General features: G+C 41.7%; 1 protein-coding gene across 35 annotated transcripts in view; it reads right to left on the bottom strand.

Moving 5' to 3' along the window:
* RERE (arginine-glutamic acid dipeptide repeats) overlaps positions 1–15,546 on the bottom strand; it is a 469,651-nt gene that overhangs the window by 54,050 nt on the left and 400,055 nt on the right. For 17 of the 35 annotated variants that reach the window (XR_013413057.1, XM_028843497.2, XM_077989272.1 and 14 more), the window contains 1 exon segment: positions 15,348–15,428. Coding sequence is in view for 24 of the 35 variants with exons in the window: in XM_028843497.2 (XP_028699330.1) it covers positions 15,348–15,428 (81 nt within the window). In the remaining 11 variants the exon portion in view is untranslated. 35 annotated transcript variants of the gene reach the window in all.

Genomic DNA, 15,546 nt, shown 5'->3' with positions numbered 1-15,546 from the left:
GACCTGGACAAGACCTGTGAGGGTGCCATTTTTAGTATCACTGTGCCTCAGTTTCTCCACCTGTGCATGTGGAGTGATACTGGCAGCCCTAATAGACTTATGGGGATGACTGCTGAGCTGATGTCTATAAAATATTCTTAATTGCAAGAACGAAAGAGCTATAAATACAAGGTCAAAGCAGCATTTAAAAACCTTTTTAAAGCTGCAACCACTTCTTTCTTTTGAAACAGAGAACCACAGGGAGGATCAAAGGCATGTCGCTGTTAACTGCTGCCCTCAAGGCCTCGCCCTCCACCTGGCAGAAACCCCAAAGGGAGGTCTACCATGATTTTTACCTTGACTAACAAAATCTCAAGACAAGTTGTACAATGGTTTCCTGAAACATTCTGAGTAAAGAAACGGGAAACCAACATAGCTTACCTAGCTTGTTACCTTCTATGAAGACTGGCACTAAAAGTAAAAGGCAGCCTTCGGGCGGGAGAAATGCAAACACGGAGGGAAAACATAGTTTCCCCTCGTCTCTCTCTGCCACAAAAGCCCGGCCACAGTGACTCCACTAGGTTGAAGCAGCCTGCATAATAAAACACCTAACCTTGGCTAAGTTAACCTCCTCAGCCATTAAAAAAAAAAAGCGGGTGGGGGCAGGGCTAGCAAAATCAAGCTTACGGGAAATAAGCCTAATCAAAGCCGAGCAGTAACAAAGGGCACCAGAAACATTTCTACTGTATCACATCCCACAGGCTGGCCAAGAGCCCGGAATTTTCATTACAACTTTCAAAGAGAGCGAGAGGAGGAGGAAAAAAGATTTCACAAAAGCATTATCAAGGCCCCAACCCAGGATGCCCTGCTGTACAACCAAAATTTGTAAGAGGTCAGCCTTTCAGAGAGTCAAAAACCCAGCATGTGGAAACTGGCAGGCCTTTTATATAGTGGGAGGGGTTCTTAAAACGACTACTGTTTCGCACTGAAGTCTCCGAGCTTCACACATCATTAAACGTTTCTGAACCACAGAGAAAGGAGGGCAGAGTTAAGGAAATAAATCAAAAGTTCCTCTGGGACGCACAAATGCCTACTTGGAACAGGCTTTTAGCACGAATATCCTCCACATTAAACAGGGAGGACTTTTCAAAATAAAAGCAGAAAAGAGATTCATTTTGTTATAAGCAGTGCACTTTTTCCTTTTGGTGTAAAGGTTATGTGTGCTATAAAAAATGACTCCTGTCGTGAGTGCTGCAGGGAGGTGGAGGCTGGGCTTGGGGCAGGGGTGGTGGTGGTCAAAGAAAACAAGTAGAAGTGAATACAACGCCAGAGAGCGCTGTGTTTGGGGGTCCCCAAACAAATCTAAATGTCCTGCAATGATTTGGGGTTAGGATGTGAGGTAGGAGAATGGTATCAGAAAGGAATTTCTTCTACGTTTATTCCTTGCCATCCTTGCCCAAGAACTGAAATCATTTCCCCACAGCCAGAAAGAACTGTCTTCTTTGTGTGTGTGCAACACACATAGTTGCAGATCTGGAGAAAAGAGACTGTGCCGTTTTGAAGGCAGAGCCTCACACTTCTTAAGGAAGTATCAGTTGTCTCAAAACCAGCAGAGGGAGTACAGTGTTTGAGAAGAGGAATGGCCAACCGGATTCCTAAGGATTCAGGTTTAGCCCGGACAATGGTTGTAAAGCTGAGCTATCTACCATACCTTCTGCCCTTGCTCTCCTGTTATTCAGCAATAGTAAACAGAATGAAAAGCTATACTGCCTACTTTAGCTTGAATTAGCCTGTTCTAACAACCGCATGAGGCAGCAGAGAGAAAAGCAGAACTGTCCACACTTCTGCTGGGATACAGTTCCTGTGAGCAGCACTGTTTTGGGGAGAGGAATAGAAGTGGGGGAAGGCGGCCGGGCGCGGTGGCTCAAGCCTGTAATCCCAGCACTTTGGGAGGCCAAGACGGGCGGATCACGAGGTCAGGAGATCGAGACCATCCTGGCGAACACGGTGAAACCAAGTCTCTACTAAAAAAATACAAAAAACTAGCCGGGCGAGGTGGCGGGCATCTGTAATCCCAGCTACTCGGGAGGCTGAGGCAGGAGAATGGCGTAAACCCAGGAGGCGGAGCTTGCAGTGAGCTGAGATCCGGCCACTGCACTCCAGCCTGGGCAACAGAGCAAGACTCCATCTCAAAAAAAAAAAAAAAAAAGAAGTGGGGGAAGGCTCAGTGAAAGGCAGAAAGTCCAATTTGGACTGACAGCAAATACCAAAGCAATGATTTTACCTTAAAATCCAGGGTTCCTAGGCCAGTCTGTGAACAGTTCATTTCCAGAATTTTTGTTTATGAGGGGGCAGAAGGGAGAACTCTGTCATTCAAGCTTTGCTTTCAACAGCTGATTTGAAACAAAAGCAGCACACACATGAAGGCATATGTCTGCTAAATGGTTGCTATCTTAATCTTTAGCCACAGTTTATCAAAACATGTAGGAATGGGTTGAGAAATTAACTGATGCTAAGATTATCAGCATGGACAAGTTCCTGGGGAGGGCCTGGGGACATGATCAAAGCTACTGGTCCCTCTGCCAGGAGCAGAGACCACTATTTCATGCATGATGATGCTGTGCTTTGGCACTGGAAATCTGTGCTCAGGTACATTCTAAGTGTCGAAATCATGTAATTAATGGTTAGTCTGGGTATGCACTATTCAATCAGGCAATTTTTTTTGTTTTGTTTTGTTTACTAAATCCAAACACTAATGCTTTCTCATTGTGGGAAATGACAGCTGGGATGAAGACAAGTTCAACTCAACAGAACAAACACAACATATATGTGATTTTATGTCAGTCTAGGAACTGTGCACTGGTGCACACACAGCAGGCACTGAGTTAACACACATGCCTGCCTGCCTGCCTGCTGGGTGAAGGAGGGCTGGGCAGGGGAGGGGGGGCCACCCTGGCTGGGGGACGCCAGCTGGGGCCATTGTTGCCACTTTCTTCTCTTTGTAGACATTAAGTTTCACAAAGGGCCGAATGATAAAGGTCCACAAGACCTCATCCAGAATGGCTGTTGCAGGAAGCAGAGGCCTGAGCATCCTGTAGCCAGAAGCCCGGGCAGCGGGTATGCCAACTCCACAGGCCCACATGAAGAGCCTCTGTGAGGAAGATGTTACAGCAATAATTCTCTAAGTCTCCCAGGGATGAGATCAGGACAATGTATGGAAGGTGAAGTGATGCAGATTTCAGCTTAATAAAAGGAAGGTGGCCCCAAAAATGGAACTGTTTAAAACCACAATGGCTCCATTTAATGGGTTAGATGTCCCCACTCTGCAGGAATGCTGTAAAAGATTCAGGTGGTGAGAAATACCTCAACAGACAAGAAAGCTACTTCAAGCACTTCCTTCGGCAAGGCATTTCAAACAAGTTTTAACATTGAAAACACCCACCCTTCAAAGAGCTTGAAGCCCCAAGTGTAAATCTTCCAGGATGCACAAGACTCCCCAAGCCCTCATCCTCCCATTACTACTTAATGTCCACACTACATTGTTTGGCACTTGGTTTCCCTCCAACATGCACTGTGGCAGCCACTCAGACATCCCAGGGAGCACAACCACAGCTCCCTATTTTCTCCCCATGCTCAATAAGCTCAGTAAATGCTTGATGATTGACTAGTATTAGGAATAAACTAGGAGCATTTTACATTCACCCCATCTAGTTAAACATCCCAAATAACAGATTTCCAGAAAAATGTTGCAACAAATGTAAGTATTTATAGACATGCCGGGTAAGGTATGTAGCATTTGGAGAAATAATAACTAGACTAGAGTACTGTACAAAAGAAAATGGTCCACTTTTGTATGAGTCTAAGATATACTGGACAAATGGGTATTCCTATTTGTAAACACGGACATCTTAATAAAAATACAAAATGACTACATAAAGAAGAATTACATCCTTTAACTCATCTGGTGGCCATAAAATGGACAGAGGCACATGGACTTTTCTCCTGAGTCACCTGATAGATTTACATGATCAAAAGAAATAAGGGCTTCAAATTTTTTTTTTAAGAGATGGGGTCTTGCTAGGTTGCCCAGGCTGGACTCAAAGATATCCTCCTGCCTCAGCCTCCCAGGTAGTAGGGACTACAGTAGGAGCATCTACCATGCCCTGCTAGAACTTCAAGTTCTGAAGGGCAAATTCACCCCAGAGGATAGAACAAATGCCAGTATTCTGGTTAATAGCCCCAGATGAGCCAGCTTCCCACCCATCCCCAGTAAGGTGGCAGACACATAAGGGAAGCCATCTTGGACCTTTCAGGTCAACCCATCTACTAGGTGATACTACAGAGTGAGCTTTAGACACATGGCATGGAAACAAATGGCCAGTTGAGTCCCACCTAAATTCCTGATCTACAAAATTATTAAAACTATAATGTATATAGTTTTAAGCCAATAAATTAAATATACTAAAAGGTTTTGGTTTTTAGAAATTTATTTAAAAGTTTTAGGGTTTTTCTTTTTAGCCTCACATTATCCAAAACATGTAGAGTTTGCCCCCAGTTCACAGGCTGGGCTTTACTTTGCGAAACTAGCCATGTATCCAGATTCATCGGGCCTGTTTCCTTTAGAACTTAATTATTCTTCCTATTGTTCCACAAATTACAGATTCTCTCCAAATGAAAACACTTCCCTCCACAACTTAAGGCCACAAACCTCTGACCTAATTCAATGTGTCTCATTAGCACATTTGCAAAACAGGGCACTTGTGGGAAGAAGAACCAAGTTCTGATCTCAGAAGTCCTGTGCCTAAGTCAATAATCATCAAGTCCCAAAGGTGCTGGATAGATGCTGCTCCAGCCCTGAAAATAATCAAACACACAAAAGTTACTATTAATATTTCTTGCCAAACAACAATCACAAAACCCCAACTCCTGTACATGGGAACAAAGCAACAACGGCAGCAGCTGCAAATACATAAGCGAAGCGTCACTGAAGAAAGTCTCCAACTTAATATTGCTCCCAACAGCCTCAGTGGTGGTTCACTCATACAGCAAAGACACGGGATAAAAAATTCCACAGACTGTTTTCAAGATAATAAAATGGCATATGATGATGACTCACTAACAGACTAAAAGGAAAAAATATCCGTCAACAGTCATAAGAAGCTTACAAAGCTGCAGAGATCTGGCACCACTAAAGCTCCTCCACCTCCCCTGGCTCTCACCTCCAGTACACACACATACGTGGGACATGCAAAGTGTGTGTGTTCATGTGCACACCCTTTAGGGATTAATTTGAAGCTAAGGTGCAATTGGCTAATGGCTTACTCTACTGCTTAAGACAGTATTTTATTCTTGACTGGCTCAATAAACCTGCTGAGAAAAATAAACAATGGATTTCAATCTTATAAATAATCTAGAACACAGAGCCGCTGTTCAAACATGAGAGCTGATTTACTGCGCACAACAAACAGAACAGGAAGGACCAGTGTGGCACAGTGAACCCCAAGTCCTAGTCCCATTGTCCTGGGACAGTAGAGTTCACAAGGGTTTTCTGTCTATTACACAAAGTTGAAGGCCTGGGATATCCAGGTTTCAAACTGGTCTTAAAAAAAGCATTTCAAAGCAGAACAGGTGGAGAAGTTTTGGTGGTGCCAGATCCCTGCAGCTTTGTAAGCTTCCTATGACTGTTGATGGATTTTTTTTTTCCTTTAGTCTGTTAGATTTTGCTCACACTGAAGAGCAAAAGACGAGGAAAATGTTTCTTTAAAAATAATGAAGAGTTTTCATGTCTTAGAACCAACAATTATCTACCTATGGTTACAATGTATTTCTAACCCATCATTTATACATGTGTGAACACACACACACATTTCATTTTAAGCAAATAATAGGGCCTGTTACAGGACTCTAAGGGTGCTATAATGAGGTATTAAAATGAGGTCCCTGCCCAGAAGGCTTTATATTCTATATAAATACATATACGCATTCATGCACACATGTGTACAGAATAAAAATGCATGGAAAAAGAGGAATCAGAGTCAAGTACAAGACTAAAATAAAATAAATTTTAATTTTTGTTTGTTTGTTGTTGTTTTTGAGACAGAGTCTCGCTCTGTTGCCCAGGCTGGAGCACAGCAGCGTGATCTCGGCTCACTGCAGCCTCAACCTCCTGGGCTCAAGTGATCTTCCCACCTCAGTCTAATAAGTAGCTGTAACTACAGGCGTGCGTCACCATACCTGGCTAATTTTTTGTATTTTTTGTAGAGATGGGGTTTCACCATGTTACCTAGGCTAGACTTGAACTCCTGGGCTCAAGTGATCCTCCCATCTTGACCTCCCAAAGTGCTGGGATTACAGACATGAGCCACTGTACCTGGCCAATCTTAATTTTAAAAGGGTGAAACAAAACCCAACTCTGCTGAGATGAAATGGGCCCTCTGTGTAACAGCAACCAGTCAGGGGAGGAGCAGAGCAGCCCCAGCAAGACCTTTAGAAATGAGGGAGCTTCAGCAGGGCACCATGGCTCACGCCTGTGATCCCAGCACTTTGGGAGGCTGAGGTGGGTGGATAACCTGAGGTTGGGAGTTCGAGACCAGCCTGGACAACATGGTGAAACCTCATCTCTACTAAAAATACAAAATTAGCCGGGTGTGGTAGAGCATGCCTGTAATCCCAGTCACTCGGGAGGAAGAGGGAGGAGAATCGCTTGAACCCGGGAGGCGGAGGCTGCAGTGAGCTGAGACTGTGCCATTGCACTGCAGCCTGGGCAACAAGAGTGAAACTCCCAACTCAAAAAAAAAGAAATGAGGAAACTCAGAAACCTTTCAGAGAAGACCCCTGGCCCACCTGGCCCCTTCACTAGAGGCCATGAAGGTAAGCACCCTTATTTACCTTCAGACATCCCATCCTAGACAGCACAGGCCTGGGGTTACCAAAAGCTCCCCCAAAATCCCAACTCTGTCAACTGGGATTGTTTAGACATTTCAAAAGTCAGCCGGGTGTAGTGGCTCACGCCTGTAATCCCAGCACTTTGGGAGGCCGAGGCAGGCGAATCACAGGTCAAGAGAACGAGACCATCCTGGCCAACATGATGAAACCCTGTCTCTACTAAAACTCTAAAATACAAAACTTAGCTGGGCACGGTGGTGTGTGCCTGTAGTCCCAGCTACGCAGGAGGCTGAGGCAGGAGAATCGCTTGAACCCGGGAGGTGGAGGTTGCAGTGAGCTGAGATCGTACCACTGCACTCCAGCCTGGGCGACAGAGGGAGACTCCGTCTCTACATACATGCATACGTACATACATACATAAATAAAATTTCAGTAGTCAAATCCTGGGGATTATGATGCCACAATTGAGAGGATTTAGAAGAAGGATTTAAGATACCTGAGCAGAACAAAGAATTATATTTCCAAAGTGGGGTAGGGAGGAAGAAACATGGGCCATTAATACTCAAACTTAATTGAAAAATTAAACATCTCAGAAAACTCAGCTTAATGGAATTCTGGTTTCCCAAAGGAAAGTTTCTCCTGTTTGCTTTTCCTATTTACCTAACACAATTAATGGTTTTCAAATTACACATGACAGGAAAAAAAATTCTTACTGGGAGTGGGGGTACGCCTTTCCCATGTTGAACAGCTGGGACTGAGACTGAGGTTAATGTTTTGCTTTAGTTTTCAAAACAATACTATTAATTTTTACTCTATTTTCCTAAGCATTACTCAAGGGTACAGTTTCAAATAAGATTAAAAACAAACTATTCAAGTATTATAATTTCAGATACATTTTGAAACTTAGTTTTAATGTTGGTTTCCTAACAGACTAGATAGATATATTTTTAAAATATCAGCAAGCTAGTTTTCAAAGTCAGAATAGATCTTACAAGGCTAAAAAAGAATCTACAATATAAAATACAAGCTCCAAGTGGATAAATCCACTGAGTATAACCACAGTAACCACAACTTGTAAGGCTTTCTAAAGACCAATTCAATTCTTCCATTTGTTTTACTAACTAATAAAATGGTAGAGACCATTTAGGCTTAAAAGTAATAAATGTCTCCACCTAAAAGTCATCCAGGTAACCAAGACACAGCCAAATCATAAGAAATACAGGTTAGCAAATACCAACAGCAAATAAATTACTGATCCCTACATACTTCTACATGAAGTAATACATTTCAAATAATTAAAGCATTCTTATGCCATTCCCACTAGTTTTCATATGTAGGATAATGCCAAGTTCAGGCTGTTTACACTGAGAACAGCAACTATCCAAGGCCCTTGGTTTAAAAAGTCACCTAATTTTTTAATACCTCCTTTTCTTTCCAACATCAGCACCAAAAGTCTCTTACATACATCATTTACACATGGGAATATCAGCCAGTCTCTCACAGATTACCCTCACTAAAACTGGACCACTGCCCAGTCAAATATCCATATAGTTCAGACTATCACAATTAATAGATTCACGCCTCTGCTCCATTTTAATGGGAACAAACTCTCAGCACAAGAATAGCTATAGGATCACAGTACTTACTGCCAAAATGCAGTGCCTGTTTCTACTGGCAATCACTTTGGCCTCAAATGGAAAATTCCAACTGTTTGTATCTATGTGAGCACAAACTATTAAGAAAAACAGTATGGCACATAAATGTCTTTCCTCTTTCCCATCTTGCCAGCCCCTCAAATAACTTACATTTCTTTTTCATATATAAGGAATGCAAGTAAAAGAAAGCAATGCCTGAAAACACTATGGTATTAAATCTTTAAGACTATGTAAACTTCATGTTAACAAGAGAAGGCCATCCTTACACATAAAAAGGCTTATTAGAAACTGAAAGAATCTGGCAAGGTCTAACTAAGACCGCATGCCACAAGGTAAAGAGAAGAACAAGAGTTTTTGTATAAAATAAGAGAGGAGTTACAATCATGTTTCTAGGAAAAAATGGGAGTGGGAATTGAGAAGAAAACTACATTAAGAAGTCCTGGCTTGCAGCCGGGTGCGGTGGCTCACGCCTGTAATCCCAGCACTTTGGGAGGCTGAGGCGGGCGGATCACGAGGTCAGGAGATCGAGACCATCCTGGTTAACACGGTGAAACCCCGTCTCTACTAAAAAATACAAAAAATTAGCTGAGCATGGTGGCGGGCACCTGTAGTCCCAGTTACTCGGGAGGCTGAGGCAGGAGACTGGCGTGAACCCGGGAGGCAGAGGTTGCAGTGAGCTGAGATTGCACCACTGCACACTCCAGCCTGGGTGACAGAACGAGACTCTGTCTCCAAAAAAAAAAAAAAGATCCTATTAATGACAATGGAAATAAGCCCAGATACTTTCCTATAGGTTTTGAAATATTTTGTAATAATTAGAAAAACAAAATCAAGCCCTAATAGTGAAACTTTACAATTTTAACAGAATTAAGACAGTATCATTTTAAGAATGATATACTACGTAGGCGCAGAATTCTGCAAGACTGCATTACTGTAAATAGCGGTGCTTCCTAAACTTTACTGTACTTTGGAATCCTCTGGGGAGCCTGTTAAAATGCAGATTCTGGCTCAAGAGACAAGGACAGGGCCTGAGAATCGTCCATTTTAATAACGGTGATGAGAGTGCTGGCCTGAGGAGCACACTGTGAGCGGTGAGGATAGACAAGGTAGAAGAGGGACAAGGTTTAAAAACAGAGATCTTCTAATGTACTGGTATGTGGCCGTGACACATTTGCACATTCTCAGCAGCATCAACTGACTAAGGAAGTTCATACTTTGTTATGTAACATTAGATTAAGCATTAATGAGGCTAGGAAAATTGTTTATCTAAGGTTATAATCTGAAGTTAAATAAAACTTCAGGCTGGAAGCTCATATTGAATGCTAGAATCATTTTTAACCTCTTAATATTAACAGAATCTTGATTACTCAGTCTTAAAGCCCTTTCTCAATAGTATTTATTCTCTGCTGCAGGAATATGGTCTATGCAAATGATATTTTGCCTGAAGAAAAAAGTACAGTTAATGGCCAGTAGTTATGTACATATTTAATAGAATTCATTCCCAGAAATGTGGCTAAGAAAGGTGGTTGATTTTCATGTTATTTATCAAATTAAAAATTGAAATCTCTAATACCTTTCATCCCATTACTTAAAGTTAAAAACGTCAAAACTGGCTGCCCTTTCACTGGGCCCTTGGTCCCATTCAAACAGTGACACATTTCCAATAGAGAAAATGAAGGCAAAAGGCAGGCTTCCATTTCCTTTAACTTTCAATTTTTAACCCCCATCTCTGTCTTCCTACAAGACTAAATTATGAGAAGAGCCTCCTCTTTGGTCCCATCCTATACACACTTTGGGAGCACAGTTCTCACTTCTCTTCTTAAAAGCCTTAGATGGGTCCCCTCCCCACACTCACCCATACACATTCTTTGGAGGGAGTTCAAGGTCCCCCAAAATCTACCCTGAAGCTATAATTTGGGCCTAAGTTCTACTGCATCCACTTATGCAACCTCCTTTCCAACCACGCTCATGTACTTTCTGGGCACGTTTCACAATTTCCTGTCTCCGTGCCTTTGTTCATAGTATTTCCTACGGCTGGAAAGTTGCTTTTCCTCCACCCTCCCAACCAGGACCTGTCAAAAATGAATCCTTCCTTCAAAGCCCAGTTCAAACACCACTCCTCCAATTAGTTTTCTAGGAGCCTCTGTGCTCACTTTGTAGGGCCTGAACCTCCCCCCACCAGGGCCCTTGGCACATTCTACCAAGTATGGCAGGCATGTAAATGTCACGCTGGCTCCCTGCAGGGCGGGATGGCACTTTGCTTCTCTTCATAGATACCCTACCCATTGCAGTGCTCAGTGGCTACCCAGAACTTGAAAAAGTTGAACTATATGCAAAATTTAGTTCTGATAATGGGAGGTGAATGAAAATGAGTTTCTGGTATAGTAAATATCAACGTACCACCAACTGGGATTACAGATGACACAAAACTTAATCTTTACTGGGCTAGGTGCTCAAAAATAAAAAGAAAGAGATGAGAAAGACAGCCAAAGCATGTCCCCTTTCACTTTCCATCTCCCTCCAGAGGCTAACATTTTGGGAATACCTCTTTACTACCAAGCTAGGGCAGATCAAATTGTCTTCTCACCAATCTTAGTTGCGTTGGAGACAAGCAATGGCAGGTCACTGAGGAAGTGCTCCTGGACTCCGATCCAGCGCCAGCTGAATTTGTCTAAGTAATAGGAGACACAGCTATAAACAAAGGCCAGGATTCAAGGGACAATCATCCAGGTGCCAGACACAAAAAGTCTTTGGTTCAAATAACAGACATGTCCTCATAGAAGAGATATGTCACCATCGCTTGAATAATTATCTCACGATTTTGAAGAAAACTGCAATGTATAGACAAATCAAACAAAAAATTATTTTTGGATCATCCATGATTTTGTGCTATTCATAACATGGATTCACCTTTAGGTAATTAAGATTCTCTATCAGGCCTCCGATTTTTTCAGGCATTACCTTAACATCAAAGGTCACGTACCATCCATCTACCCAACAATAAGTGGCAGGGCTCAAAGCAGAATCAAGAGGCCTAGTTATCCACTGTCCTCCCAAAAGTTCAGACACCGGACGCTCTGTGACTTACACAAATATACTAACACCTAAGACTCTGATGTGGTTTATGACACACGGTGGCTTGAGAGAGAAGAGGTATACAGTCAAGGTGAATCTAATATGCTCCACCCATATTCCTGACTACATTTCACTTACTAATTATATACTTTATAAGCATATTGAGGGGGAGGAAAATGGTTATAGAGAAAGAGAGAATGGGGAAAAGAAGAATAAACTACAGGATATTTGCACAACCGTGATACTAAAAGACTTGACTTGTAGTTATTCTCTTGGGTACCCTGAGTTTAACACGTAATACCCATTCAACTAAGCCTCTATAAACAGTTGGGTTTTCCGCAATCACAGCCACTATTCCCACTTCAGTGGGCAGCAGTGTTCAGAGAAAAGCCAGATTTAGCTCCTGTGTAATAAACACCAGAAACCAAAAGAGCTAGGGAAGCTGTTTACGCCTATGCCCACCAGGAACCCTTCTCTGCTATAACCGCATGAATGAACTGGTACGAATGAGAGTCTCAACAAAGCTTCAAGACGGAGGTTGTTAACTAGGCGCTGCCCTCCCAAGTTTTTGGCAAGACAGATTAATGAAAAACAGGTAACTTCTTCTTAAACAGGCTCAGTATATTTACAAGCAGAAAGTACTGTACTCTTAAAAGCATTTAGCTACCACCTTATGTAGTATTTAAGGCAGATAGGAAGAATAATCATTTCCAAGTATTTTTATGCACTCTTTACAAACATCTCATTTAAATTCTCAAAATAATCAAAAGGATAGGAATTATCACCCCATTTTACAAACACAGGAATTAAAGGACAGAGGGGATGAATAAACTGCCTAAGGTCTCAGAGCAAGTATGTAGCAGAGGAGGCAAGAATCATCATTTTGCTCTCAGGCACTGCAACAAGTAATGATGTACAGGCATTTTATAAATACCGCAGCACCTACACAACTCTCATGCAAAGAAACACCGTTTTACAGAAAATAACTTCCCAGTGTTGTCAAGATTTGACCTGAGCTTTCCAATGAACAGCTCAAGGGAGACTACACAGTTAAAAAGAGATCATCAAGTACTATAGTTACCAGTAAGGCCAAGAATAGAATACAGGTCTGCTGATCCTCACACCAATGCCCAATGAGGCATGTTCTTTTGGATGCTGACACCCTTCTGAAGTTTCAAGTCACTTGAGAACAGCAAAGAAATGAGTTAATAATTCTGGTAGACGGAAGAAAATGTAAGCCAGGCATGGTAGCACGTACCTGTAATCCCAGCTATTCGGGGGAGGATCACTTGAGCCCAGGAGTTTGAGACCAGCCAGGGCAAGAGAGCTAGATCTTGTCTCATTTGAAAAAAAAAGAGAGAATGTGAAAAGTACCTAGATTAGAGGAATTTGCTATAAAAAGGGGCATGACCATAAGAATTCTACCCAGCAAGTTTTGAATCAACAACACTGGTACATGCAAATCTCATCTTCTGCAGCAAAAAGTAAAAAATGACCTCTGCCCTCCCCTCCCTGTGGGCTGTGAATGATTAGCTTGGCTATGTTGATAACTAGAGAAAATAAGAAAATACAAGATGAGTGCCTCTCCCAGCTCATTATAATACTTACAGATTTACCCTACTACCAAACTCCTCCAGTGCAATGCGAAAGACAGCAAGGCCACTATGAATATTTAGCAAATGTCAGGCAAAATAAATCCTCCATTGCTGCAAACAACTGTCTCATTAGTTCCAATGATGGTGACTGATGAAGACTTTGGAAATAGGAAGACTGCTGGGTGCCAGAGAAGGGAGAAGAGCTACAGGGTGGGAAACTGTGAAGGCCGAAGAGTGATGGGGAAAGGTCTCAGGAAAGAGGCTAGTGGAAAAGACAATCAGAGAACTAGCTCAAAAGGTTGGTGTACTAAGAATGTCTCTGAAGGAGAAAAAAGGCTATTTATTTACTGAGTCACACATCATCAATAAGAAGGGGCAATCAAGAGCAAAAAGAAAGAGTAGAAGAGCTTACCTAGGTTAAAGGTTACTCACATCTGCTTCCACTACGGAGATAAAACACTATATAAAATTACCCATGATTTCCAAATGCCAAATGGGGCAGATTTTAGATTTAATGCTTAATCCTGCAATTATAAGTTTATTTTTTGAAACAGAAAGATTAAATAATTGTGAAGAGATTTCTGTATCAAATTCTTCACAGTTTGCAACTTTTAGCGGAGCACAGACAGAACTTGAGAGGCTACAATCCAGCGATCAAGAGAAATCTACTCAGTGATCTCTTTTTCACTCAGCCATACCAAACTTCCTACACTTGGGCAAAGGCATTTTAATTTTTAATCATATCAAACTTCAAGTCACTGAAATCCCCAGAAAACTTACAATATGTATCTCAATATTCCATATTAAATAACTCTAACCTGTTCTGGGAAGGGTAAGAAATAAGTTGATTATATAGATTGGCTTCATAATACATCTTAGTTTAATGCTTATAAACAGGTTTCTCTCTCTGTTTTTTACCATTCTCAATATGATCCATCCTAGCATATGAGATGCATAATACTTAAATTTAACTGTCATTGACTGATGCAAACCATCCATTTATATATACAAGACTATACTTGAAATCACAAAACCCTTCTTCCCCATGAGTTATCACTGTCCTTGAGGTGCTATACAGTAAAAGTGTCCAGAAAAACAGCTCATTTTTAAAAAAAGACGGAATTAAACAAGAAGTCAGTAAACAACACCCCATTTAAAAAACTAAGCCAAAAAACCCAAATTCCCCACACACTTTTATAGTAGATATTCTTCCATCCATCTCCCACCTAACTCCCTAAAAAAGCAGCTCAATGTCTAGGCAGATTAAACATGGATCACTTCTCCCAAAGTCCTGAAGAGTGTTTCTCGTTACTGAGTCCTCCCTTCACCCTCAGAGATTGGACAGTGGCTAGTCCAACTCCATCCCATCTGCCCTATCCTGTGGTCTAGCCAGAGGAAAGACTCTCTCTTCATCTGCCTCTACACCACCAAGGAAGGACATGAGGAGGGAGGCAACTACAGGGAAATGAGAATGAACTTCCCAGCACTCTCTTCATATGATTTTACTCTGCATTTTCCTCAGCAAATCCTTCCACCTCACGTTTACGGAGCGTATCTGTCAGTTCTGACCCCCAGCTTTGTGAAATACAAAGTAATTTTTCGTAAAGCTCCATTTAAGCAATTTACAAGATCCCCTTGTGTATCCGTCCAGTGGAAAGTGCAAACTTTTAGGGCTAGAATATTAAAGAGTTAAAACTCCTCTTCAAAACACACTTAAAAATGGAAAAAATCTCCACAGAACTCCAAGTATAATAAGCTACAAACCTCTAGTGTGGTTGATGACTTCTGCCAATTACCAAATTCAAACTAGTGATAAATGCTATTTCCTATTTCAGCCACTGTGTTTAAAATTAGATGTTAACTCTCCAACAATCCTTCCCCCACAACTAACCCTCTGTTCCCAAAGACCTTTCTGTTCTTAGAGTTACAACAGAAGTCTATGTTCTTCAGGCAGATAAGCATAATCTGTCACTTTACTATCTAAAACTATGAACTCAAATGAAAAGGAGAGTAAAACGGAGAAATTCTGAAGGCCAGAATTTCTCTGAGTCTGAGCACAGCGCAGGGTTAAAGGAAACCATTTCATAAGATCAAATGTGGAGAGGCAGCAGGAGCAAAGAGGAAAAAATCAAGTTACATAAAGTCCAATTGTACTCACTGTTTCCTTATTGGGAAGCAGCTCCTTTCTAATTCTGAAGAAGTTCTTCCCGTACTGCCTGAGTCCCTTAACGAAGCGTTTCTGTGATAAAAAGAAACAAATGGGATGTAAAAACCAAAAACAAAACAGGATGTCAGCAAAGCAAAGATATCTACAATCAGCAAAATAACAACCACAAAAAAAGTCTCGGCTAGGGAAT

This window comes from Macaca mulatta, chromosome 1 (genome assembly GCF_049350105.2).
Source record: "Macaca mulatta isolate MMU2019108-1 chromosome 1, T2T-MMU8v2.0, whole genome shotgun sequence".
In the NCBI taxonomy this organism is placed as follows: Eukaryota; Metazoa; Chordata; class Mammalia; order Primates; family Cercopithecidae; genus Macaca; species Macaca mulatta.
Note: the sequence above shows the minus strand (reverse complement) of the source record. Positions and strands in the feature narration are given on the sequence as shown.